The sequence below is a fragment of the Lonchura striata genome, chromosome 2 (genome assembly GCF_046129695.1).
Source record: "Lonchura striata isolate bLonStr1 chromosome 2, bLonStr1.mat, whole genome shotgun sequence".
Taxonomy (NCBI): Eukaryota; Metazoa; Chordata; class Aves; order Passeriformes; family Estrildidae; genus Lonchura; species Lonchura striata.
The window spans coordinates 102,320,919-102,348,101 of NC_134604.1; the positions used below are offsets into that span (position 1 = coordinate 102,320,919).

The following is a 27,183-nucleotide window of genomic DNA, read 5'->3' on the forward strand; positions in this document are numbered from 1 at the left end:
GGCACGTGCCACAAAACACAAAGGAATCAAAATATAAGGAAACTGTTCAAATACACACTCCTCTGTAATAGTTTTAAGTGTAAGAACTGTGACATTCAGCACTAGATCTTAAGTGAAAAAATTTCAACATTTTAGCAGAAGTTCATATACCAAAGTTTTTGTTCCCTCCATCATTATATAAATATTTTATGATAAAAGGACATGTTAAAACTGAAATTCAATTAATGATCAATAACATTGCTATCGCTAAAGCACTACAAGCTGTTGGAGCCATCCCAAAATTCTCCTTTCAGTTCCAGTACAGTCATGAATTAGAAGAACTTCACATAGACAAAACTATTAAACAATGACATAAAAGAGCAAGCATACAATCTGGTTAAGGCATTAGTGCCTTAACCAGATGACTTTCATTCTGATCTTTGGTAAAAAATACCTTATTTATTTTTTCTTACAGAATTCTCTGAGACAGTAATTGAGATTGCTCAGGCTTACACTTATTTTACTACTGATAGCATTCAAGATCAAAACCACCCAAGAAGCAGATAAATTCATAATTTGTTTTTGCTCAAGTAACTTAGATTATTAACTTAAGATTTTATTAAATACATTCTACATTGACATCATGTGCCAAGAGTTTGGGGCAAGTGTACTGTACAGTCTTTTTTTATGAAACAGACATAAGTCACATGAAGAACTTCTAGAAGAAAACAGCTGATATAAAGTGCTTTTAAATATCATGACCTAATTATAAACTGAGCAAAAGGCATTAACTGTATCCTTGGTGACACACAGCAAAGGAAAAATGGGAGGATATTAAGTTTCAAATAACAGCTCAGGAGCAAGTCAGGTGGCAGATGTAACACAACCACTCCATTACCCCTCCATCACCTAAGGAAAGTGCCATGGGAAGGAACCTGCTGTCCTCTCTAGCTACCAACATGGTATTGTTAATCCCTAATCCTTCCAGGTTTACAAGACAAAGCAGTGTATTCTGCTATTTCCTGTTTCAGAGAAGAAAGCTGTAAGACACAATCTGTACAGCAGCAGCTGTGTAAAGATTAAGTTTTGGGATAATGTCAGAGTTTTCTTTTTTATTTCTCTTCCCTTGTTCTAAACAATGCTTACCTTTCAAGGTGGCCTTTTTCAATACCTTCATTGCATAAAGCTGTCTAGCATCTGATCCTGAGATTTTTTTGACAAGAAAGACCTGCATTAAAAATTAGAAAGAATTCTTAAAAGAAAATAAAAGTAAGCCAAATTAATGTATTTTGCTATGAAATTCAAGTAGTTACAAAGATTTCAATGAAAGTCTATTTGACAGTTTTAGATTCTGCAAAGCCAAACCTACTTTAATTTTTTTTTCCTTCTATTCTTTATTAATATTCTAAAAAGGTTCATTCAAGTTCATTCAGAAGATACTCTGACAAATTAATTTTGGTCTAATTTAAGTAATTTCAGTGAGTAAAAGAAAAAAAATTGGATTCTCTCAGTTCATCCAAATTTGACACACAAAAATCAGCTTTTTAAAATTAATCTCTAGTTCTATCTTATTAAATTCTCAGGATGGCAAACAAATGTGCTAATAAAATAATTTTCAGATATGACCATAAATATGTGAATAAACTTTGATTCAGAAATATAAAATATAAATCAATGTATAAAAAATTTTCAAAAATATCCTAGTCTTGCATATACCAATAAAGAACAACCAGCCTCAATTAAAGGGTGTTTCATTTCCTTCTTCAGTATCATGGGATTTCTTGACTGGTATTGTTTTTGATACCCTTAACACAAAATTAATTCCAGTAGAGACAAATTTTAGATTTAGGAATGAAAAGCAAAACAAAACAAAACCACCAAAACCAAGTGTCACAGGTTTTCTGGCTATGGACATGTATAGAGACATGAGGAAGTTAAACATGTTATGTGAAATCAGTTTGATGTCTGGTTTTGTGCCCAATTCTCACTTATGTAAACATTCCTTGCATTACTCAAAGATTACCAAATGATCATCAAGAGACCTTGAAAAGCATGCAGATTTACTTTTCTTAAACTAAAAGGGAAACACTGACATCTTCACAAATTATTAGAACAAAATGATTTAAGGATTTTTTAAAAATATTCATGATTTTTGCATAAAGGCTAAGACAACTGGATAAGACTGGCATTTTTGCAGAAATTTGAGTCAGCTAGACAGTTTATTATTTTTGCTTTTTAAAAAATCACATTCCCCCTTCTCCCTCCCATTAAAGTACTGAATTTGGTATTATAAATAAAAGCAATTGCTGAAATGATCATTTATTAGCTAACTTTTCCTTGCCCTTGAATGATTTACTTGTGATCTGAAGATTTCCAAATAAAAACTTGGTTATGATTCTGGATTAAAGCAAACCTTTGGAATCAGGTTTCCCAGGGTACAAAATGTTATCGTTTCTAAGCACCTAGATTTCCAAACTTAACTGGAACAACAATGTGACTAACAGTAACTTGCTACCACCAAAAGAGAATTAGACCTATTTTTCTAGTTTCCCACCATATTTAAGGTGTTTTTTTTACATGCTAGAGATTAATATCACATTCAGAATTGCAATTAAAGTTGAAAATGGATGTAAAGGCTCTCCTGTCCTGCTTTACATATTCAATTCAGTCTTGACGATGTGTCTTGCTATGTGAACTTAATGTTTCGCTTTCAAGTTGGATTTGGACAACTAAAAGTACAAAAAATTTATGCCTAGTGAGATCTCGGTACTCATTCAATGCTAGAAACGTTGACTCTTTAACAGATGTTCAGATAAATATCAAGGTACATTGCACCTTAACCAAATTACAGCAGATAATGAACATGACTGGGGTGTATCACATTTACTTCAGTAGCTATTATTGCCCCAAACTGGTTCATTACAATTGCAACATGCTACAAAAACCAGCTTCTGTACTGATGATATCTTACAATTAGCAAGCAATAAGGAATACTTATCAAAAAAACATTTCAACCCTCATTCTCTCAAATAGAGAAGAGTAGTTAGAGAAGAATGACATGCCATTTTAACAGTAAATACCCCATTATTTCATATCAAGACATTTTTTCTATTGAACTTTGAAATCCACATATCATGCTAACATGAAAAGAAATTACTGCTTTAAAAAGATCCACCACAATTACAGTGCCTACTTAGCGCTACTTTAGAAAGCAGTTTTTACTTTGGCAACATTGCCTTAATGCAAAACTGTGACTGTTCTAAGAATTTCACAACCAATATTCAATGCTATATTCCTGAATAACTGGCTCCACAGGAGTTCAGTTACCAACCTTTCCAAAGGATCCTTGTCCTAATACTTTCAGAAGTTCAAACTGTGAAGGGTCTGCTTTCTCATGTCCTTCCTTTACATGGTGAGTTATTGCAATTTCTTTGATACTTCCTTCTTCCTGGCAGAGGAAAACAGAGTAAATTTAGATTAATGGTTTACAAATATTTACAAATCCACAATATGTTGAAAAATACCAGTGTCACTGAACCAAATGAATTAGACTATGCCAAATATAGGCAAAAAACCACTTAGCAATTTTATTTGCATAATTAATACAGACAGCACTAGTTCAATAACAATGTAGCTTAAACTTTAAGAGATGCACTGGGATCCAGACAGTAAAAGAGTTGACAGAAGTCAGCAAACCCCAAGCTTTGTCTCTTAGGCCCATATAATTGGGCTCATATTTCTGTTCCAGATTCACAACCAATTAATGGAAATCAATCTTAAGAATTTAGTAATCTTAAAGCACACCTAGAATGTATCAAATGGCCCAGATGTCTTTGGAAAGCCCTCCTTTTTAACACTTGAATGACGATCACCATGCTGCAGCAATGCCAACACCCACCTTTTAAGACAGCATGAGACTCAAGCCATTTCCACACAAAGCAACACTCTCCACTTCCACTTCAACAGCAGGCTTCACCTGCCACTGATAAAATTCTGTTGAAGAAAGTATTCTGCCTTTCTTCTCAAGGAGAGTCTATCCTATGAAAGCTGCCCAGTCTTCTTTCCCCTTCTGTAAGAAGCTGGTCACCAGAAAGCTCCAAGCAGCAGTGACTCTTATCTTCTTGTGCTCTGCACTTAATCCAGTGTTTTCTGCACTTAATTTGAGAATCCACTGAAAAGTGACGCTCCTTGCCACACAAGGAAGGAATTTCAGAAGTTATCATCAAGTAGGTAAAAAACCTGCATTCTTGTTAATGTCATCTGAAGATCTAGCTAGGCATTACATGCAATCCAAGCTATTGTAAGTTAACACATGACTGACTGCTAGTTAACATACAGAAAGCAATATACTATCTACAGTTTTAACTTCTTGTTAATTCTCTTTCTATTTCTTCTCTTGGTTATAGTGAATAAAATAAATCTGAGAATACTTTTCATCTCTTTATTGAGGAACTCTTAGACCCATTTAATAGAATTGCAGACTGGCTGACATTGAAAGGGACCTCTGGAAATCATCCTGTCTAACCCTATACTCTTTGCTCAAGCAGGGCCACCCAGAGCCAACTGCCCAGGACCTGAATATCTACATGGATGGTGACAACCTCCCTGTGCAGCCTGTGCCAGGGATCAGCCAGACTGATAGTAAAAAAGTGTTTCCTGATGTTCAGACAGAAACTCCTGTATTTCTCTTTTTGCCCATTGCCTCTGGTCCTGCCACTGGGCAGCGCTGAAAAAAAAGCTCTTTGCACCCTCCCTTCATGCTGGTCAAACATCATTTCTCCATTGTCAATCCATGCTAAATAATCCCAGCTACCCTTTTGTCCTCCATGTATACAGGAATGCTTAGTTTCTCCATTATTTCCCTGGGGATTAAGGCCTGGCTAACCAACCTATAGTTCCCTGGATCCTCCTTCTTGCCCTTTTTGAATACAGGAGTTGACAATTGCTTTCCTTCAGTCCTCAGTCACCTCTCCTGGTCATCCTGGTAATTAGAAAATAATCAACAGTGGCCTCACAGTGACAGCTGCCAGGTCCCTCAGCACTCGTGCTGCACTAGGGCCCACAGTCTTGGATACACCCTGTTTGCTTAAGTATTCTCTAACCTACACAGTGGCAGGACCTGAGGGAATGGCCTGAAGCTGTGTCAGAGAAGGTTTAGGTTAAATATTAGGAAAAGGTTCTTCATCCAGAGGTTGGCTGGACACTGGAACAGGCTCCCCAGGGAAGTGGTCACAGCACCAAGCCTGACAGAGTTCAAGAAGCATTTGGACAATGCTCTGGGGCACATGGTGTGACTCCTGGTGGGTGCTGTGCAAGACCAGGAGCTGGACTTCAATGATCTTGATGATCCCCTTCCACCTCAGGATATTCTATGATTTTCCTCTAAGAGCTTGCTCCAGTTTTTCCCTTCATCTATATGCACCAATATGTGCACTAATTAGTTATAGTGGTAGGTTAGTAGAGGCCAAGTTCTAAAACAGTGTTTCTGAAGCGCTAATTTGTAAGCCTTTCAAGCATTCTGCAAAATTTATGGGCATGAATTAGTGTTGAAAGTACCCTTTTGCATCTGATCATTTCAGTATTATATAAAAATGCAAAGCAACTGTCCACCCAGGTCAGCACATTCCAACACATGCTTCTCCCAGACTGACAATTCTTCTTGAAAAGATTCTTTTTTCAAAAGATTCCAAAGTTGAAAACGAGCTGCACATAAGAAATCCTGAGTGTGTGTGAGAGTCTGTATATATTAAAAAACTCCAGCATGTGATTTGGAATAATGCACAGAACATGCTGGGAACTTTTAAAATCAGAGAGTGAAAAAAGATACTTCAATGCGAAGAATATAGTTTTAAGAATAGTTTTAGAAGATCCAAGATGTCCTCTAAGTTTACATGGCTGTTTCCATTTTAAGACAGCCAAAATTTTGTATGTGTGTGCACACAGGCATGCTGAGTACTCCATCTAATAACCTGAATTTCTCTGTCTTTTCAGGAGAAGATGCTACCAGCATTGATTACCGGCTGAATCTTTAGAGTCTGAAAGATAGATTGTTTCCTTTTACTTGTCAAAGGAGTAAATTGATGGTGGACATTTTTTGCATTGTATTTTAAAATATTATGTGATCAGTTGTATTACATACTACTTAAACCACCCATTGAATCTTAGAGAATCCCAAGGGAGGAATAGAATAGCTCAGCATAACAGACTGCCAAGCACATACTACTTCAGATACTTTGATCCATTTCTGCTTAATGGTTTTATCTATTTGCTCCCTGGCAATCTTCGGAAAGTCAAAAACATGTGAAGCATAATATTCTCAAATCTCTTATCTACTGCCTTCAGGGACGCAAAGCAATCAGGTGGACATAAGAACACAGAACTGTTGGAACAAGCCCAGAGGAGGGCCATGAAGTTGGTAAGACAACTGGAGCATCTCCCTAAGACAGGCTGAGAAAGTTGGGGCTGTTCAGCCTACAGGAGAGAAGCTTGCATGGGAGACCCCATAGTAAAATTCCACTATCTGAAGGGGACTACAGGGAAGCCAGAGGGGGATCCTTCATCAAGAACTGCAGTGATTGGACAGGGAGTAATGGGTACAAACTGAAAAACTGGAAATTTAGGTTAGGTATTAGGAAGAAATTCTTTACTGTTAGGATGGTGAGATACTGGAACAGGTTACCCAGGGAGGCTGTAGATGCCCCAACCCTTGCAGTGTTGAAAGCCAAGCTGGATAAGGCCTTGAGCAACCTCATGTAATGGAAGGTGTCCCTGCCCAGGGCACATGGGTTAGAATTAGGTGACCTTCATGGTCCCTTCCAACCCAAACCCTTTTCTGATTCTATACTGCTTTAAAAGCACTACAATACTCAACAAGAAAATATATTATCTTGCTCTCTATACACAAACAAAAATTATTATTTTTGAATGCTGTGCAATTATTATGCAACCAACTTTCCAGTGGTTATTTTGAGCATCCTCTAAAAAACAACACAAACCCCAAACCACCACTTCACATTCCTGATACCAAGAGAATATTCCCAGACTTTTCTCAGGGCTCCGTTACTCTTCAGACCATAAAAGGCAGACCTAATAGAACTCTGGTTTAAAACGAAAAGGAACTCTAATGATATCCAACTTTAATTTGTCAGTAACTCTCGTTTGGGAGCAAGATTTATAATGAGTGGTTGCCTACAAATTTGCAGTTTCCTTTTCTGACGTAATGCTGAATGTTTGTTATTTTAACCTAAACAGTGTTCTGCAAATGCAGTTAAAAATACAAAAGCTAAGCCTTTTACAGAAACACAATTTATATGCAGAGGTAATCAAACCTCACTATCTACCTGAATTAAAATACAAGTCTTATACACTGTAGAAAGAAATCTCTATTCTCAACCAACTGTACTAATTACATCAGATGATATATGTCATCTTGCATAATGGAAGAGATGAAACTGGAAGAGAAGCCAGCCATTTCATCTGGTACTGAATTGTTTGATCATTTCTTAGTACTTGGCAAAACCATTTGTCCCATGTGATGAATTGAAAATAAATGGGATGCTGGAATACTTGGGTCCTCTGCTCCTTTCTCCCATTCCTTGGTAAATTTCCTTGATAACACAACTACAGACAGTCAACTCACCAGTTGCTATGGTTGGGTCTTCCTTCCAGTTACAACTATACCCTAGTGCCTACATTTTATTTCTGTTATTTATAAGCTTGGAAAGCTCCCTTTTCTCAAGCATTATACTGCAGCAGGGTGTAAATAAAAGTCTCAAGACATGACTTCCTCTTCTTGGCACACAGTTCTCTCAAAGCCTTCTTCACACTAAAAAGTTACACTACCTCAGAAAGACATTAAAAAAAACCCAAAACAACCATGTGAGCCAACTTCGAAGTGGTTCCTACTGGCTTCCACTACAGTGAAACTAAATATGGAATACAAGGAAACAAATAGAAGGTAACACTACTGAGTTTACTTAACAATGTAATAGTGTTAAATCAACACTGGCCTAGAAAGGAAGTGAGTGACAAACAACTTTAGGTATCAATTTAAAATACCATATTCCAAAATAATTTCCTGTAGTGATCTGCAAGTCAGAACTATTCTGGCCAGTATCTCCATATAAGTAAGCGTATAGTAACATACTTCACAATATATGCCTGTGTACAAGAACACACACATACATATAGGAAAGAACACCAAATGGACTGTATGACACAGACAAAATCTGAATTAAAAACTTTATAGAAAAAAAAAAGGGGGATTCTGCAACACCAAGGGCAACTCATTTTTACCTTAAGTAATCAGCTGCAAATTGGAATAGGAAACATGCTTGCTAGTAAAAAAAAGGACAGACACCTTCTAGGGAAGCAGTGAAAACCTATTTAATTATTATCAGGCTATAAAAATAATAGCCTAATCATGTTGCTGGGAAAAAAATCCCACTATTTTAGGTACTTAATGAACATTAAACACTCATCTTGCTTCTAGTAATTGAATTTCCTTTACCTTCACTTTTAAATTCAGAAGTAAATTAACTCTGTTCCAACATAAAATATTTGTATTTGTTTGAGATCTTATTACAGGAACAACTAATAGATAATGTGTTAAAACAAAACCAGACTTCACACCCTAAAGGGAGTAGAAACAGAGTCTTACCAGATACATATTTCTCAGTAGTAATGAAAAGGCCCAGAAAAGCAAGAGAAAAACATGAGTTTATCTATACATAGACTCCTCTGCAATATACCCTTCAGAATTCTGAATTTTCACTAGGAGACCTGAATACTGCTCTGTGTAAAGAAGTGACCGACACAGAGCTGGATGGCATAAGCTCATCAGTGCAGAACATGCTGTATGTTATCTGCAAACCTTTTTCTGAGCAGTAAGTTCTAGGGACAGCTGAAAAGCTGGTCTAGGACGACTAAACTGGGCTCTGAACTGGCATTTAGGAGAACTACCAGTAAAATCCACAATACTATTGCGACGCTCATTAGTGTTTAAATAGTAAATATTCAAAACATGGAAGCATTCTTAGTCTACAAATTTTATGTAAAAAGGACAGAAATAATCAACTAAAGATTAAAATAATTTAAAAATATATATTAATGTATGCTGCAGTACTGGCAAAATAATCCACAAGGAAATACTCCAAATCATCTAATTAGGCAGCACAGAATCAGATATGTGCTCTTTCTTGTAGCAGGAAGAGGAAAGCCATTCAGAATAAGGAATATTAGCACACTCAAACACCATAGCCCAAACACCATAGGAGTCTCACTGCACCTAAAATTCTCAGTCTCAGTTTCCTGAAAAAAAATGCATAAGCAAAGTGTGAACACACATGATGACAAGTGCTTGGCAAAGAAATTTCAAAATACCGGCACAGAAATAGGAAATTCAGCAAGAATTTACTCTTAAAGACATGTAAGAACTAGATGTGAATTAACTTAAACAGAACATCAAAGAATAAACTGCTATGGAACGCATACTTAGGAAAGGTATTTCTGGAAGACAGACTTCTCCTTTTCTAGATACTCAAATGAGTAGAAATATTTTAAACACTTAAACCTTAATGAAAGCATATTTCAGGTAACAGGTATTAAAAGATTAATTAGTTCATCAGCTTCATGATGAGTGACTAAGACTTGAGTATACACTTTTCAATATACTGAAAGTATAAATTAAAGTTATGATATTCATATAATACTCCAAAGGAAAAAAGCAGCATCTACCTAAAAAATGTAAAGTTTTAGTGCAAAAATAATAATGGGCTGGTGTATTTATATTGCTCCTACACACAGATGACATTTAAGGGGTGTAAAGTCATGAAGTGACATAGAATTGGAAAGGTAAGGAAAAAAAAGTACAGGGAAACATTTACAGATTAAGACATTCAAACACTAAAGTCAATAGCACGTGACTTGAAAAGTAAACTGGACCCATCCTGAACAGAAAAACTGACTGCCTAGTCTCTGCTGCCCGCTTCAAACTAAATAGAAAGGTGACTGAAAGCAAGATACCCAAAAACTAAGATTCCTAACAAAGACAGGCATGTACAACAAGATTGGGGGTTGGAAGGGTCCAGAAAGATTTTATTTGATTATATAAGTGTGGGTTTAAAAAAAAAAATCTCTCTAACTACACAAAGAACAATAAAAAACCCGTCAGGTTTAATTTTTTTCATCATATAAAGAATAAAGATAGGTATGTGCAGTACATGCCACAAGTACCTATAGATGAAGGCTTTTTGAAAGAACATTATATTTATTTTTAACATGTCAAAACACTTCAAAAGGATTAGCATTACTTTTTTGATTATTCTGAGGCCCATTATTGTGGAAAATGGATGTTCATCTCTGATGACAAAAAAAGGAGTAACAGCAGCTAAAGGCTGAACAAAATAAATTACTCCTTCACCATACCCGAGTTCCACCTGGAACAAATTCAGGATCAGATTTCTGAGAAAGTTCTCTTTATAAAAGGTTGATTTAGAAAATCCCTGAAGTCATTATTGCATGAGACATGTAATGAATAACTATCCTATCTTGACTCCTTTGCACCAGGAAGGGGATACTGAAGATAACACACAACATCCGCATGCCATTACAAGAAGGGATGCAGAAGAACTGAGTGCAAAACAAGGCTGGCTGCATGCTCACTTTCCCACAAAATCAGCATTGCCCAGATGAAGGTGAAAATCTCCTCAGAAGTGCAGTAAATTTCAGCTGGCAGATGACTAAATGCTGATCAAAAAGCTTCCCCTCTGCACACTTGTTGGCTATACAAAATATAGCAAGAAATACAGCACCAAACCTGATTCTATGCACCAGAATGAAAGGTTTTTTCGACATTGAAAAAAGTAAAAGGCCACATACCAATCCCTTCTGCATCTAACAGAGATGGAAGTTATGAAATATAGGACATAAGAAAGGAACAAGGACAAACCATTAACCTCACACTCATTTTAAATAAAACCTCTGAATTTTACAACACTATTTCTGGACAGAAAGAAAACCCTGTCATATCTTCGCTTTTAGAACTGAGAAAAAAATTGACTATCAGCAGGACTTTTAAATAAATTGCCATTTTCCAACAAGCACACATCATTAGGACAGATGTGCTATACATACTCAAGTTCACAAAAACCCAGTGGGAGGGAAATCTGACACATGCAAAAAATCCTTGGATGGGTCCAGTGATCATAAAAGTTCTTCCCAGACATCAAACATTGTTAACATGCTGACCAAAATCTGTAAAAATGAGGTTAAGGCTTTGACTTAAGGTAAACATCAGATAAGAAGATTAACAAATTTTAATATCAATAAATAATTAAAACCTTTATAATAGCTAAGCCATCTTAAGCAATTGCTGGAGAAATTAATTTAAATACTGATAATCCTGGTTCCAGCATTATCCATGTTTCACCTTTACCTGTTAATTGTGTACTGTCTTAACAGAGTGAAGAAGTTACAAAACAGAACCATCTTGAACATAACACTTACAGACATAAGTCTTAGTTAGAACTTAATTTGCTCCTTATGAACTTTTTCAGATTTTTCACTGTCAAGTGATTTTCTAGTTTGTGTTCTTGCAAAGTCTTCCCCAAATTTTTTATCTTTACTACTTGACTGTTCATGTTATTATGGAAGCCCCTGCACCACTGATTTATGCTGCACATAGAGCAGTAACCCTCAGGCTTCCAGCCACAATCCTCCTGCCTCGACCTGCAGTGACCACAGCTGCTGAGGGACCAGCCATGGGGCTGTGTTTAGTTGGTACTGAGAATCCTTCCAAGAGTCACTGCCTGACAAAGCCAAGTCACTCCCCCAAACTATGCAAGATTTTTTTCTTAATACACCATTTAGCACTTAACTGTGCCAATATCGTGACTTAAATACTTATTTTAAACAGACCCTATTAATACATTAAAAGATATTGGTGAGATCCCATCAGAAACTCTTTAGTGAACTATTTAATGAATATGTTCTGTTTAAAACCACATACTACAGTATTTTTTGTATCTATTTTGTATGGGGATAATTTACATGTGAGAAACAGCCAGAATCACCATCAGGAAAGATGGCAGTTCTGGAACTTCAACTTCTATAGTTAGGAATCAGAATAAGAAAAAACAAATCCTTTTTGATAGCTTTGATCATAACAATTAAGTCAAAACCATATTGTCCATATTGGTGAACTACCCTCAAACATCAGCCATTTTCAAGGTAAGACCTAAGTCAGCGTATCAATCCTAAAATCAGGGTATGCTGTTGACCATACAATTTTCAAAAAAAACCAAATCCAAATGTGCAGCACCAAAGATACAGCTTTTTATAATTTTTCACTTTTTAGTATTGATTATGTAACATAGATTTTTTCCATTTTCGTTATTGAAGTAGCAGCTTTGTTTTCACCCCTCTCAATCTCTTTTCATTAATGTTTTGCTTCCTTTAGACAAATGCACTTTCCTGAAGCACATATATATTCACTACAACCAAAGATAATACTGAAAACAGAAAAATGGATTCCCCAGCAATTTACTTCCCACTGCTCCAACAATGGGTAAAGGTTGCCTTTTACTACTTTGTTAGCCTTCATTGTACTGCTAAGAGCTCTGCTGGACATGGCTGTGTTCGGCAAAATATTTGTCTGTCACAAGCATCATAATGTTGATCCCCATAATCAAATAAACTATTTCTGAAGTATTGACTATGATAATAAACCTTGGTACTGAAGTTACATAAAGCAGTTATGTCCTGTAAGGACACTAAGCTTATTGGATATCAAGTGATTTTAAAAGGATGACTCAATGTTGGCACAGTTCCCCAGCTCATGTACAGAATTTCCTTTTCCTCCCCTCCCTTGAGTCAGGAAGTGTCCTAGATGCATTTTTTCTTTCCCAACTTGTTATGAACATAGGATGAATTTTTAGCATTAGCTGCAGAAATAAAACTCTCCTTTTGAGTTATACTTTTTGAAGCAATAAAGAGCAGCACACTGAAAACAAATTACTTCTACTTCTTTTATTACAGCTTACAGACATATTCATTAAGGTAAAAATGGGAGTTAAAAATGTGAAGAATGCACCAGTCTAGGTGTTTTTAAGTACCTTAGATACATTTTATATGCTTTCATACATTCTATACTTTTTATACTCCTACCTTCAAATTCAAAACTACCTTACAAATAAACCTCACAGTACAACAAGTACTTCACAATCTCCCATTACTTTGGTAAGCAGTATTAGTAAGCTAAATCATGGACTAAAATCCATTCCTTATAACTGTGACTAATATTCAATTTGAATCACTTAATATTACTAACCACTACTTATCTCCTCATACACAAACAATTGTTCTAAAAAGCTGATTAAAAATTCTGCTTCTGAAGCAGCAATTGTTCCATTACGACAAAAAGCAAAGCAGTACTATGCATAAAATTAAGTCAAGCTGATCTAAGGATATTCTCTGTTTATTGTGTCTTACACTACTACCAAAGAAAAGCAAGAGTACAGCAGAAGTTCTAAATGTGGACATCTGAAGTCAGATACACAGGCTTTCAACAATTTATGTCTTTGCTTCTTTTTAGAAAATTAAAAAACTTTACAATTTTGACTAACATCATAACACTTGCTGCAGACAGTATTCATTGTTTTACCTGATAGAAAAAAGTTTTCTTTTAGGAAATCTTATTTCTAAATGTTTAGTTTCATGGTCTGGGCTTGGTGCTTCTTTTTTTTAAATTCTTAAATTTTTAAGTCTCTCAGAGGAAAACAATTTGTATAGATAAAAAAGAAAAAAAATGTATTTGCGTATTTATTCCTTACTCTCTTTCTACTCTTAATTTCTGGCTTTTTCTGAAACAGTTTTGAGATCTAGAAGGATGCCTATGTCTGCATTTGGCCATGTAGCCAACTCACAGAATGAAGACTGCAGACCTGGTTACTAAGCAGAACTCCTCCCAGTCTTTTGGTTGTACAGATGAAGGCAGATAGGAGTTTGAATAATGAATCCTGTCCCAGAGAAACAAGCCAGAGGACAGGTAAGGCCCTGTGGATAAATATGGTTCACCAGGCTGGGAGGGTAATTCTGAAAATGCTTTCTTTCCTTAGAATGAAAACACAAAAGGACAGGACAGAAGTAGGACACTATCCCTTCCTTCCCAAAGGAACTCCCAGCGTTAGGTTGTTTGGAAGGTAAGATGAGGAATTCCTGAATGTCACCAAAGGCAGTTTTGCAATGTAGTTCTCTTTTAATCTAACAGCACAGAATTATCTCATGAACTGAAATGTGCTCGTCAGCATTGGAAAAAAATACTCATTGGGTGGAACTTTCATTTCCCAGTAACTCTGATATAAGTTTTTTCCTACTTTATAAGCACTAACATTTCAGAGAATTGCAATTAAAAAACTAAATAAAGTTAAAAAGCTCCAAACTATTTAGAAGGAAAAATAATCCCTGAGCATACTCAGCACTAATCTATGAGCTCTATGAATCAATCCTATGTTTTATTATCATAATTTCCTGAACATATACTGAAATCTATATGGGTTGAAACCCGAGTTTGGTCTGCAATAGCTAGCATTTTAAAATCAACAGAATGTTGAAGACAACAAGGCTCCTGTAAGATAAAACAATGTCATTATGCGACAAAATTTCTGAAGAATGCCATTCATGCTGCCTGTGGAAAAGAACTATAATTCAGGACTATGAGTTGTTAAGTATTTAGTTTATAAGGTTTACATTAAAAATTGGTTATAATGCAAGCTATGTTGTATTGTTTTACATTCATGTCTTGTTCTGGTGTTTCACTTGTGGCAAGAAAATTCAATTTCATTTTTTAACATGCATTGCAAAAACTAATACAAATTGTTTAAACCATGACATGGGCTAGTAGGTGTCTACCACTTTTACAAGCTAATAGACCTTCACGTAAGATTTCAAGTCATTACACAAGAAGGTTACAGGGTTTTGGACTTTTTACTCCCTCACTGAAAAGTATTTGCAGACCTACAGAAGGTCTGATTTGACTTCCAACGATAGAATGTTCTGTCTGCATGTTTACATGTAATATTAAATAGTTCTGAAACAGTGCTTGGGACAATACAATATTCCACTAGTAATTTTTCTAAACTTAAACAAAACTTTTTAATGCTTAAATATATGCCCAACAAGACAAATTACAAATTAAACATCTGCTATGACTAAATTATCATTTAAAAGTTGAAATAACTCTTATGCAAGCATCACTACTCTCCATACCATTTCAGAAATAAATTTAAGCTATTAATATGCTTGAGTTATTTTAACTATCATCACACAGAGCCATATCTTACAGTTTAAAGCACTATATGAAGATGTAACTATTAAAATAACCACTAAGCAAGAAAACTACAAAGGTTTTTAATAAAACTTGGCTCTCAGTGAGAAAACATACAACTAAGCTCATAATTAATACCCCCCACCTCCCCCTAAAATATATGTTTTACATTATTTACATACAGGTAACAATTTCCTAATAAGGCTAGATTTTATCAGCAGGTACCTTAGAAACTTCTACAAGATATGAACATACCACAGACTTTTCTTAAAGGAAATACAAAACACTTTGTATCCAAACAACACTGATCCCTAAGCAACGAAGAATTAAAACTGCTCTGAAATTAGAAGTTAAATAAAAGTCAAACTTTCCCCCTTATTCTCTTAAATAAGAAACTAAGCTCACCCGAACAGAGCGAACACGCAGAGCCAGAAATTTAAACATGACTACGAAACCATGATGTTTGGATTTTCTGACTGAGCGATCATAAGTCTAGCAGGGAAGACCAACCCTGGCGTTTTTGCTGTGACCAGCTGTTCCGGCAATTAGAAAATTTCCTGTCAGGCAAGTCACACACAGCTGGGGGGTGGGGAGAGAGAAGGGGGGAAAAAAAGGTCAAAAAGAAAAAAAATTATATTAAAAAAAAGACATTGATTTAATACACACACACACATAGAACTGTGATAAAGAAAGACTGGGCAGCAGTGGTACTCATATTGCTGATACTTACAGAGATCAGCACAGGAAACTTAAGCAGATTGCCTGATAGCAACAGGCTGTTGCAGATGTTACTGATTCCTGGTTCCCAGAAAAGAACAAAAGAGACCAGCATCTATTTCAGAAATCACACTACTATGTAACATTTCACTGATTAAGCACAATAGCAAGTATTTTTAGTCTATATGTGATAAATGTATTTTTACTAATTTAACTTTACAAAATGTTTTAAGATCTCACATATCACTGTCTTACAGAATTCAATGCAGAGAATGCCTAAAGATTGTTTTTATTTACTAGAGTTTAGTTAGAGGACCAAAATGACCTTGTGCCTAGTCCTTTGAAATCCTGCACACAGAAAATGCTCCACAGATATTCTAGGCCAAAGCAAACGGGAGAAATATTTAAATTGGATTGCCCAGCTCAAATGTCTGACTTATGCACCAGTATTGTGTATTGCTCTGTAGAAACTGAACTTCTTGAAGTAAAAAAAATCCCTAAGCTTTCTTTCAATATTTAACAAGTCCCAAACACTTCAAATGTTTTAGGAATTAGGATTCGATCTATTTACTGCAAAGAGTAAGAGAAAAGATTTTTAATTTGATCTCTCTAGACTATTTTCAGGAGCTATTTTCCTGAATATTGACACTATCTTTAGCTTTGTTGATACTTGTTAAAACAATGAATTGCAAAGTACATGCTCCTTTAGTAGAATAAGTCTGTTTTTCAAGTAATAAACAAACACAGGCAAGTAAAAAGCTTTAGTCAAAGGCATATACAAGGATTCAGCTATAAACATATCCAGGTGATTCCGTTTAGAGACTATGTATCAAAGGAAACATACAGCAAAATACTGTAGTCCTGCTTGCACAAGACATGAAAACAAACCCACCCTGCAGACAGCTTCCCTTCATTGGGCTCTAACAAATATCTGGATTACTTCATTTTTTGTTATATTTTAATTCTTCTTCAGAAGACAAAGCCAGTAATTTAAGTGACCGAACACATTGCTATCTCTATCCCACATCCTGGTTCCCTACACTATCAGTTTCTGGCTTTTCCTTTAAACTGGGATTACACATCTCCTCAGCATGAGCCAAGATCCTCTTGTCAAAATGGAGAGGTGAAATAAAGACCTGACTTTAGCCATATCCCAGATGCAAAATTGTGCCATTTTAGTGTTCTTTTGTACTCCTATGGGTCTTTGTGTCACATCTGCAGGGACAATCTTTCAAAATCTGTGTACCGAATATACACAATTATTATTATTATAATAAACACAGGCCTTCAGGAACTACTACTACACAAAGGAGGACTTTGTGATTCAACTGAAGGCTCAGAAGTGCTCATTGCCAATATGCTTTTTACAGTCCAGTGTGGCACAGCCTTTTTGGAAGAAGCAGTCTTTCCTACAGCAGTAGTAAGACAGCATGAAGAATTATTAAATATTAGTTTCAAGATGAACAAAGCTTCTTGAACACAATAAGCTTAGTGCAACATAAGGATTTCAAATATTTCATAAACAGCATAAAATTACTTGAAGCTTTCCTCTCTTCAATTGGTTCAAACATGTAGCTACTTCCTCCTTCAAAACTGAAATACCACAAGAATTTATTTTTGCAGTTTAACAGCAATATAGTTATTTGCACTTGGAAAACTTAGAAGAAATTTAAATAAACAAATGGGAGACCACTCAAGCTCTCTGTCTTTACCTTGTTAATAATAGATACAATTACACTAACAGCAGAGTGACCAGGAATCTTCAAGTCACTAATAAATCCTGTTGTACCAAAAAGGGCTAAAGGCAGAAATGGAGAGTAAATGGTAAGACAAGCTCTAACTACAATATTCCCTACAGACAAAAAGATACTGTGGGTAAATAATAATTTTCTTATCTTGTGGCTGTAATGGTATGAGTGTATTTTACTGCAGATATGCTGTATCTGCTAAGGGTGACGGGAATAAGCCATTTCAACTGAAACATTCGTACAATTACTGACTACTGCTCTCCCAAACCTTTTATGTGACCTCCCAGAGAAGTACAAAGCACTGTGCTCAGGGGTCAGTGGGGTTACTTCACAACAATAGCTCTCCTATAACCGGCGTGATTCTGGCAGGTGGAAGAAATTTCTTGTGTTCTGGGAGAACACAATCTGCATGGTTCCCAAAGAGCACCAGCAGCCAACCAGAAACATTAAGATATGAGCTACACAACTCGCTTTGAGCACCTCTCAGAAGAAAGCTTGCTCTTTTAAATATTCCTTCATGTATGGAGACAGGTTAGAGGGCAGCAGTCCCCAACAGGGAAGTCTCTGATGAAAAGAACAAATTGCTCCAGCAAGTAGCTTCCCTAACTTAAAATTTTGATAAGGATTTATATTATACTTGTTTATCAGGAGACACAGCTGTCTCCAAAACAAAGGGAATGCGGTATGCCTGTCAGTCACAGTCCTGTCAATCGCAGAACTCCACTTGCACAATGCATTTCCTTCTCCTCCAGTACAGAAATATAAAGTGAGTTCATCTCCCATTATCCCCTCCTCATTGTTTAAATTGGATGATCTGAGTTTACAAAAACGACAGGAAATGCTGCCTAGACTTTCTAGAAAACAGAGCTCACAGAGAACAGGAAAAGTAAAAAATGCTGAGGAACTCTCGAAGCAATACAGAACATTCGGGAATCCCTGAGTTTTACTGAATGCTGAAACATTCAATATAAGTAGAGTCCTTCAGATAAACTGACAATCTCCTATACCCTCAGTTTGAGAAGTGTAACAATGCAAATAAAGTCTATACAGTGCTAGAAAAGCAAGGCTCTGTTGTATGGATTGCTTTCAATTTATTTGCAAAAAAACAAAGAAGCAGTACACATATGGAATGAAAAGCCCTTGTTTGACAAAGGTCAACAGTTGAGGAACAGAGAGCTAATTTTTTGAGTTTTCAGAAGCTGAATAATATACTTTACTTCATAATAAATACATTTGTATAGTCAAAGCAGCAATATTCTATTAAACAGGGGGTGTGGCAGCTTCCATCTGTCAGTTTACAGGCTTTGCAGGGCTACCATCTGTTTTCTCTCCATGTAAGACATCAAATGCAAAAGAAGTCATTTAGAAAATCCAGTAGAACACATTAATGAAAGTTTTGCTGTAATCTTTCCTCAACACCTGATGACATCTTAGGGGAAAAAAAAGTATTCCAGGGCTTGCCTTCCTTATGTATTAGGTTGATATCTAAGAGTTAACATCTCAGACCAAATGGTCTGCACTGTTTACAAGGATGCTGTAACTTCTTACATGAATTCCTGAAAGTCCATTCTCAGAGAGGTAAAATGCACCATGTCACAAAGTTGCTAACAAAATTCATCCAAGTTTCAGCAGAGTAGAGTCCTTTGGAAGATAATGAATTCCTAATTTCATCACATTAGACAAAAAAAAAAGTATTTAGCCTTTTACAAAGCACAGTCTGGTCACTGAGAAGAAAATAACTGAAGTTAATTTTTACAGATATAAATTGTTTGCCTAAAAAAATCTCTTATTTGTTCAAGAATAAAGTTATTTGATTGGAAAATAAAATTAAATACGTGAGTACATATATCTAAGTATATTTAGTAGAATATGCTAAAAGTAATGTAAGATTCACAGAATACTTTAAAGTACAAGTTTAGTATTTTAAAACCAAGCTACAAGTAGCTACATAAGTAGCTGTTTCAACTAAAATTAAGTATCAATCTGCAAATAACGAGAAATCCAAAACTTGGATTATGAACACTGGTGAATCCAAACATTTCCCTAATGTTTAAGAAATTATAGCTATGTCTTAAAACCTCTACCACAGAGCCAAGAATTTTAATCAAAAGTTTCATAAACATGCACACAAAAAATTGAAAAGTGAAGGTTGTATCAGCAAAAGCAAAACAAGTATATCAAAATCAGAAATGCCTTCATTGTCATGTTAACAAACATGACTGTTCTTAAACATGGAAACTGTTACTGACCACCTAAGCAGGAATATCCAACAGAAGTTTAGACCAGTTCTGAAACAGTGCCTCAATTTGCCAAAGGACAAGCAAAAGTTTCTGAAACATTGAGTTCTCACTAGTACAGATTATTAGAAATTGAGGTGCAACTAAAAATCTGCTAAAGCCTCTCTGAAAAGTTTTAAAATCTAAAAATCATTCAGTTTTGTTATGCTTTTTTTCCTGAATAACGTTCTCATCCTACATTATTTTCACAGATGAAGACACAACAAATGAGATTACCCCAGATTACTCTGAATTTAGTAATCTGCTGCTTGAGTGATGGGGGCTGTTTTGCCCACGGCTGTAACTGGTGAATGAGCTCCCTCTACTTTTCTTGACACCCCCACTGCAGTGCATTATAGATTTAGTGTACATTGTATGGTATATATGCATGTAAAATACATAATCTCAGCACCGACCAATCAAATGCAATACTTCAAAGAGACTGTATTGTCCACATGCTTCAAATTATTTTTCCAATGTACACTGAAGCCATTTTTAAGATCACGCTTTTCTTATAAACTCTTTCAATAAAAAACACTGACTAGGAAGACAATGGTCTTAATTTCATCTCTCCTGACTGCAAACAGATGTGTTATTTAAATTCTACCAGAAAAACATAAACTAAAAAGACCTTTTAAACTACTGAATTATTTTTGGATTTCTTACCCTACCTTTTGACTACCCACTGACTAGTTGTTATTACCTTAGTTATATGTTTTTAGTAAGAGGATGACAGCTACTGAGATTTAATTTTTTATCACCCCGATCAGCATATTTCAATATGATTTGTTTTGATTTAGTTTTAATTCTATGTAAGCTTTAATTCTGCTTGTTTAAAGTAGGGCCAAAGCAAGAAGTCAAGGGTAGTAATATGACCCCGACACCTGCATTGGAGACAGGTTCATCCCAGGTTTGAACCTGAACAGGTTCCACTTCTGCCTGTACTGGGAAAAAAAAAAAACCTTTAGTTCTTGCAGGTTACCAAAGAAAAAAATTTTCCTGCAACTTACAAATGAAAACTTCACTTCTAGTGAAAAGAAAACTTCACAAATTCTTGGAACCTAATATTTTTCATATGTTTAATAATTAGGCTTAAGCTAGTAGAATGCAATGGTAATGCATCAGTTGTACTAAGTATTTAATCAGTTGCATAGAATCCAGATAACAAAGAACACAGCACAAATATGATATGCTCTTCACATACACATAAAACGGGAAGCCACCTGTTAGACTAGCTGCAACTTCTGATTAGCTTTAACTAGCAATAAAGCATTCAGCATGATTGCAACAGCTCAAAACAATTTGCTCAGTTAACTTACTCAATCTCTATGGCCACAGAGGTACAAAAAGCAATGGCAGACAGCACAAGAGAAAGGTAGCAAACAAAAGGCTTTAAATAGCTTCCCCTTTCAGTAATGTTCACATAGGTTTTCACATCCGGTTAAGTTTCAGCCAGCTGTTCTTACGTTTATTTCCTGCTGGTCCCAGGTCATTTATGAGATACAGATAAAAAATGTTGGTAACAAGCTATAAAGTCAGATATAATCAGCACACTTGTTGCAATAAAACCAGAGTACTGAATGAGCGCCCTTTTAAAAGAAACAAGACTTTGAACCATACAGCATCTCGGATTCCTGAGAAATGGGTATCTTTATAGCTCCTGATTTTCCTAAAACAACCATCAAATTTTAATCACAGCTATGTAACTCAGGCTTTCCTGTAATTACCTTTACTTTTGACCAAAAGAACACAGATGTAATGAAACAATCTATCTTATGATACACAGAATACTAGAGAGACTTCCCATGTACATAGAACTGTGTTAAGTTTTAATATTTATCTTAAACTTCCTATCTCATTTCCATTATTAGCATTCTAGCCAACCACTTCAGACAGCAAAAGGATGTAGATTTCAAGCTTTCACCTTCTGTCTCCACAGAAGTATGGCAACTTTCTGTCCTGAACTTCCATGCTCTATACACCTACCAAAGTATTTCATCTTCTTACCTCATTTGCCAGTACACCCTAGGCATTCTACTGTCCTCAGTTACAATTGAGAAATGTCATAAATTGTTAGCAATTATGTAAGTGCCCCAAGACCATTTAAGTGCAAAGTTAAACAAAACAACTTAAATGAGTTTCAATGGTAATTTTTAATTGTCTGTATATTGCCAAAACAGATTATGAAGCACCGACAATCTCACATCCCAGCTCGGGTAGTATTTTATCACCCGACTGACAGCACTGGTTAACTTCCAGCTATAACTGACTGAGCAATTGAAGTAACAACTTGTTTAAAAACCCCTAGATTAATTTACACCACAACTGGCAACCTTTTTACTCACCACAGCCTAGAAATAAATGCAAAGTATACTCCTAAAATACTAACCTGAGACATTAAAAAGCTAAAACAATCTTAACCAAGCAGCTCAAGCATGACAGAAAGAATACCAGAGTAATGTTTTAACTTTTTGATGGTTATGATGTTCACCCCAAAAGCAGCATTTTGGAAATTTACAAAGGAAATACAGGGAAACATTTGTAAACATCCTGTAGTTATCAAATATTGAAAGAGAAGTTCAATAATTTTGAGGGATAAACCTTAGCTGGCTGCCAGACACCCAACCCAGCTGCTTTCTCAACCCCCCTCCTCAACAGGACATGTAGGAGAAAAGTTCATGCACTGCTTAAGAACAGGGACAGCACACACCAGTTACCACCATGGGCCAAAGGGTATCAGCTTAGGGAATATTTATTTCACCCGCTGCCTTTGTGGTGAGAAACAAAGATGAAACTAAAACCACCTTTTTCTTCACCCTCCCTTTCTTCTCAGGCTGATACTACTCTTCCACCTCCTCCCTGTCAAGCAGCACAGGTGGAATGGGAAACAGCTGGATCATCTACTCACAACCTGAAGTCCACACAATATGCAATAGCAGTATATGAACCCTGAAGTCCAAACAAATAGGGAGTTTCAAAAATTGTTTTTATTGGCAAAGCCATTTATCACCAGACTTAGCATTCAGCTAGTACTCTCTAACACAAAAGTACAGCTAAACTTCACGTTTGACAAAATTCACAGGCATTGCAACAAGAAAAGCGAACTTGGTATCTTCACATTATGAAACTTTGTAAACTGCAAGTTTGACATGAAGACAAGGAACGTTAAAAATCATCACGGTCAGGAAGGTTCACCGACCTTCTCTTCAGTAACAATCTCTATTTTTAAGAAGCCTAGGTTAAGAATTCCTTTGATGAATGCCTTCCAATAACAAGCACAGTGGTAACAACACTTTCACGGTTGTTCCTCACACTTGACCTTCCCTGAAATACTACTAAAGGCTGAGGAATGAGTTTTGAGAACAGCAGGATGCCAAACTAGACCTGAGTCAGTGAGGAAAAAAAACCTCTTTCAAAAATATTAAGATCTGAGAGTGCACCCCATGTCCAGTAATCTCAAACAACAAAACACTAGTGGCAAACTGCCATTATGAATTAACTGATGTCAATGTGCACCAATATGGTATTGTTTTTATTACAGCCATCTTTTACTTACAGTTTGTTGGTTGATATCATCTTCTCCCATAGGCTCATCCACAATTTGCTGTCCATTCTGTAAAAAAGACACAGAAAGTGAAAATAAATACTGAATCCAAGTACAGAAATCAATATATTGGAGATAGGCTTTCATAGCATACTGTTGTACTCTCTTCTCCATATTCTACAAAAGCAGGTAATTGAAAGTAAACATGGAAAACTCCCTATTGCTGGCATGTAATGCCACTGTTGCTTTGAGCCTCATGTATTTTCAACCTGGATGAAGTCACAGTAACAAATACATAAAATCACCTGGAATTTGAAGCCTCACTACTACACAGGTAGACATTATTTTCCATTACTACCACTTCTGCAAAGCAGTTAAACCTATTCATTTTGTGTGGCAAAAAGCCACACAAAATGAACAGATAAAGGGGTTCTTTCTAGAAGCATGTCCTTACATAGCAAGTCAGCCCTTATTCCACCTTAAGAAAAATTTATAACTACAGTATAGAATAAAAAAATATTGAATGCAATTCTAATTTTACTATCAGTTTTACATCATTTACCATTTTCTGTACTTTCCCAAAGGCCATTCTAACAAGCCATACAGAAAAAGGCTTTTGAATTTGAAATTTAGCCATAAAGATTTTTAAGAAATTAAAAATCTTCAATACCTTGTTTGTCAACAAAGGCTTTCTTTTGCTTGACAGTGATATTATACTTGGAGAATTTCTAAGAGATAATTTTTCCCTGAAAAACTTTGAATGACTTTGCTTGTACAACAAACATGACCAACAGGAAGTTGTAAGTAAAAGTAAGTACTTCCTAAGTTATGGTACAGGGCATCACCTCAGGCATTAATTCTTAGTTTGCTCCTAAAGTTTAACAGCAATTCAGTATCATTTTAGAAACAAATGAAAAACTATTAAAAATGGTTACCATTTTCCATTACCACTGGAGTCAGAATTTGAGCTTATTTGTGAATTGTTTCCCTAGAGAACCTAAGGTCTAATTAATCAAGATTTTTTAAATCCTAATTTACTTAAAAGTTGCATACATGTATAGTTACCTTTTAGAAGCCCAAAAGTTAATAAGCTGCTCAGAAATTCAGATTTTACCTTCATTTCACACCTTTCTTCCCACTACTCAGTTTTTCAGCATAATTCTTCAGAGCCTTCCTAGCATCTTCTGTAATAACGTCTATTATTCTTCAATTAGATTAATAGAATCTTCTAGTTTGCATATGGCTAGAGTCTTTCATATGTGACAGATGAAATCCAAACCACTTTCAAATTCTAATTTTCAAATATTGCAAGCACACTGAATGTTCAATCAGATGATTACCAGCTCTCTAGCAACTTTTCTCCAGAGGACTTTTTTTTTTTTTGCTGGGAGATGTAGCTAGAAAAAACTAAATTATAGGAATCATGAATTTCCAAATATGACACATATGGGTTGGGTTTTTTTGAGGGGGTGTTTCTTTAGTTTTTTGGGGTGGTTTTTTTTGTTGTTGTTGTTTTTTGGTTGTTTTGTTTTGATGGTGGGGAGGGGATGAAGGCTGGTCTTTCTGATTGTCTTCCTAGTGCAGACATCTGGCACATGGTAGCAGTGCTATTTTCTCATATTTCCTGGCTTCAGGAAGATACTAGAGATTTCTTACATGACGCTGGTCTACTCTAAGTCTTCTTTTCATAATGGAAAGATTTCTTTCTAGTAAGAAATCAGTGGCATGTGCTGTACATTATTACAGCAGTGAATATAATCTTTAAAAGCTCTCTCAGTTAAGGGCAGTTAATACACATTTTTCTCAGTACAGCAAAGGGTAATTTGATGATTATCCAAAAAGCCCACATTCCCTACACTGTAATATCTTTTACTTATAGTGCACAGGCAGTGCATATTGTATTGTACTATTCTTCCTTAAGATACATAAAAAGTTGATATTATCAAATGGAATGCCAGAAAAACACCAGCTTAGCTAAGTAACAGAAATGAGTGTTTTTAATAAAGCTTGTTTACAGGGACAAGCTGTATATTAAGTACACATATATCATTACCATCAAGGCCACAAGTCACATACTTCCCCTTTTCTCAAACTTACTACATAAATTAACATTAGTATTTTAGCTACACATCTCTACATTCTGTTCATGCTACAAGATAGCTTCCTTTGATCTTGCCAATCAGGAAAAAAAAAAAAAATCAGTAGAACAAATAAAACAATTGACTTTAGCTGAAAAGGAGGAGTCTGTAATGTCCTAACAGTAACAATGGCTAAACTCTGGGGCCTAAAATAGGGCAATTTATCTATCAAAACCATGTGCTCTACACTGACTCCACTCCACATGCAGATTTTCAGAAATAGTCATTCCTGCTACAACAGTCATTCTGCTAAATAATAATGTACATTTACTGCAGGTTAAATAAGAATTTACCACACAGTAAGTTTAAGTTTTCACATTTACTATTTTAAGACAACTGAAATCTGTTGGAAGTGAAATGCACTCTCAGAAACTTCGGACAAGCCTCCATTTAAAGACAAAAAGGTGAGATCAACTTCTGTTTTTAAAAAGGCTCTAATCTTCAACCTCACTGACTTTCTCAACAATCAACGAGAAAAACCACAGCAAGCTTCTGCAAAACAAATAAACTGTATTGTACAGTCTGGTCTTCCTGTTTAATCCTGCACTCCTTACAGTTACTTTGCAGCTGAACTAAAGCAAAACACACTCACTGGAACTAGGAACAAACTCAAGGAATCAGCATGAGCGCCACACAGTCCTGTCTGAGCCAGAGCACTGGCTTAGCAAGATCTTTCCAAACAGGTCTACCCAAGCAATGATTATGCTAAGGGAATCACTAGATGGTAGAACCAGTTTTTCTTAGAACAGTCTGAGCCATGTAAGGTAAAGAAGAATATGTATATATGATTTATGGTTTGCTGGTATATACCATTAAATGGAAAGCAGCTGTGTATTAAGAAAGGCTACAAAGTGCACAGCCTTTCTTAGGAATTAAAATGTAAAGCCCGAAGGTTCCTGTTAGAAATGGCACTATTGAAACCAGTGTGGAGTGAGGAGGTCAGCAGCATGCTTAAGAGGTGAGCAAATGAAATACATTTTGTTTTGCTGTGCATAGACTCCCTCTAGTATTTAACTAGCACCAAGGGCATGCCTCAATGGCATAAGAGGCTGGGAGCAGATATAATAGTCTGATGTAAGATAAGGCTGAATATGTATCCTTCATGTTCTCAAATTAGTTTAATTCAAAGGACAGAGACTCTAGTCCTTTATTATTCTTAAGGTGCTCTCCTCCCATAGCAGGACAACTAAGTAAGCAGAATTAATCCAAGATCTGGCTATTCCCAGTATTCTGGTAATATACTAGGTATTCCAAGTATTCCAAAAGTAAAACATATTTCAGATGGCAACACAAGACAAGTATCAAAAAATAACAGAAAAGGTCCACAGAAAATTTCTACTTGCACCTGAACACATCAACAATCAATTTCCGCCAGGGAAAGGAGGGTGCACATCCCTTACAAAGGCAACCTACAAAATGGTCTTCCAACCCACTGTGATTCAACTTCCTATTCTGCTTT

The 27,183-nt window shown here is 35.8% G+C and overlaps 1 protein-coding gene across 4 annotated transcripts in view; it reads right to left on the bottom strand.

Annotated features, from left to right (window-relative positions):
• Positions 1-27,183, bottom strand: part of RPS6KA3 (ribosomal protein S6 kinase A3) — a 76,593-nt gene that overhangs the window by 40,018 nt on the left and 9,392 nt on the right. For 3 of the 4 annotated variants that reach the window (XM_021552996.3, XM_021552995.3, XM_021552994.2), the window contains 3 exons: positions 23,599-23,655; positions 3,311-3,427; positions 1,126-1,207 (listed from right to left, as the gene is read on the bottom strand). In XM_021552996.3, coding sequence (XP_021408671.1) covers positions 1,126-1,207; positions 3,311-3,427; positions 23,599-23,655 — 256 coding nt within the window. Of the gene's footprint in view, positions 1-1,125; positions 1,208-3,310; positions 3,428-15,706; positions 15,793-23,598; positions 23,656-27,183 lie in introns of those variants that run through there. The other variant, XM_077781639.1, reaches the window with a different exon arrangement.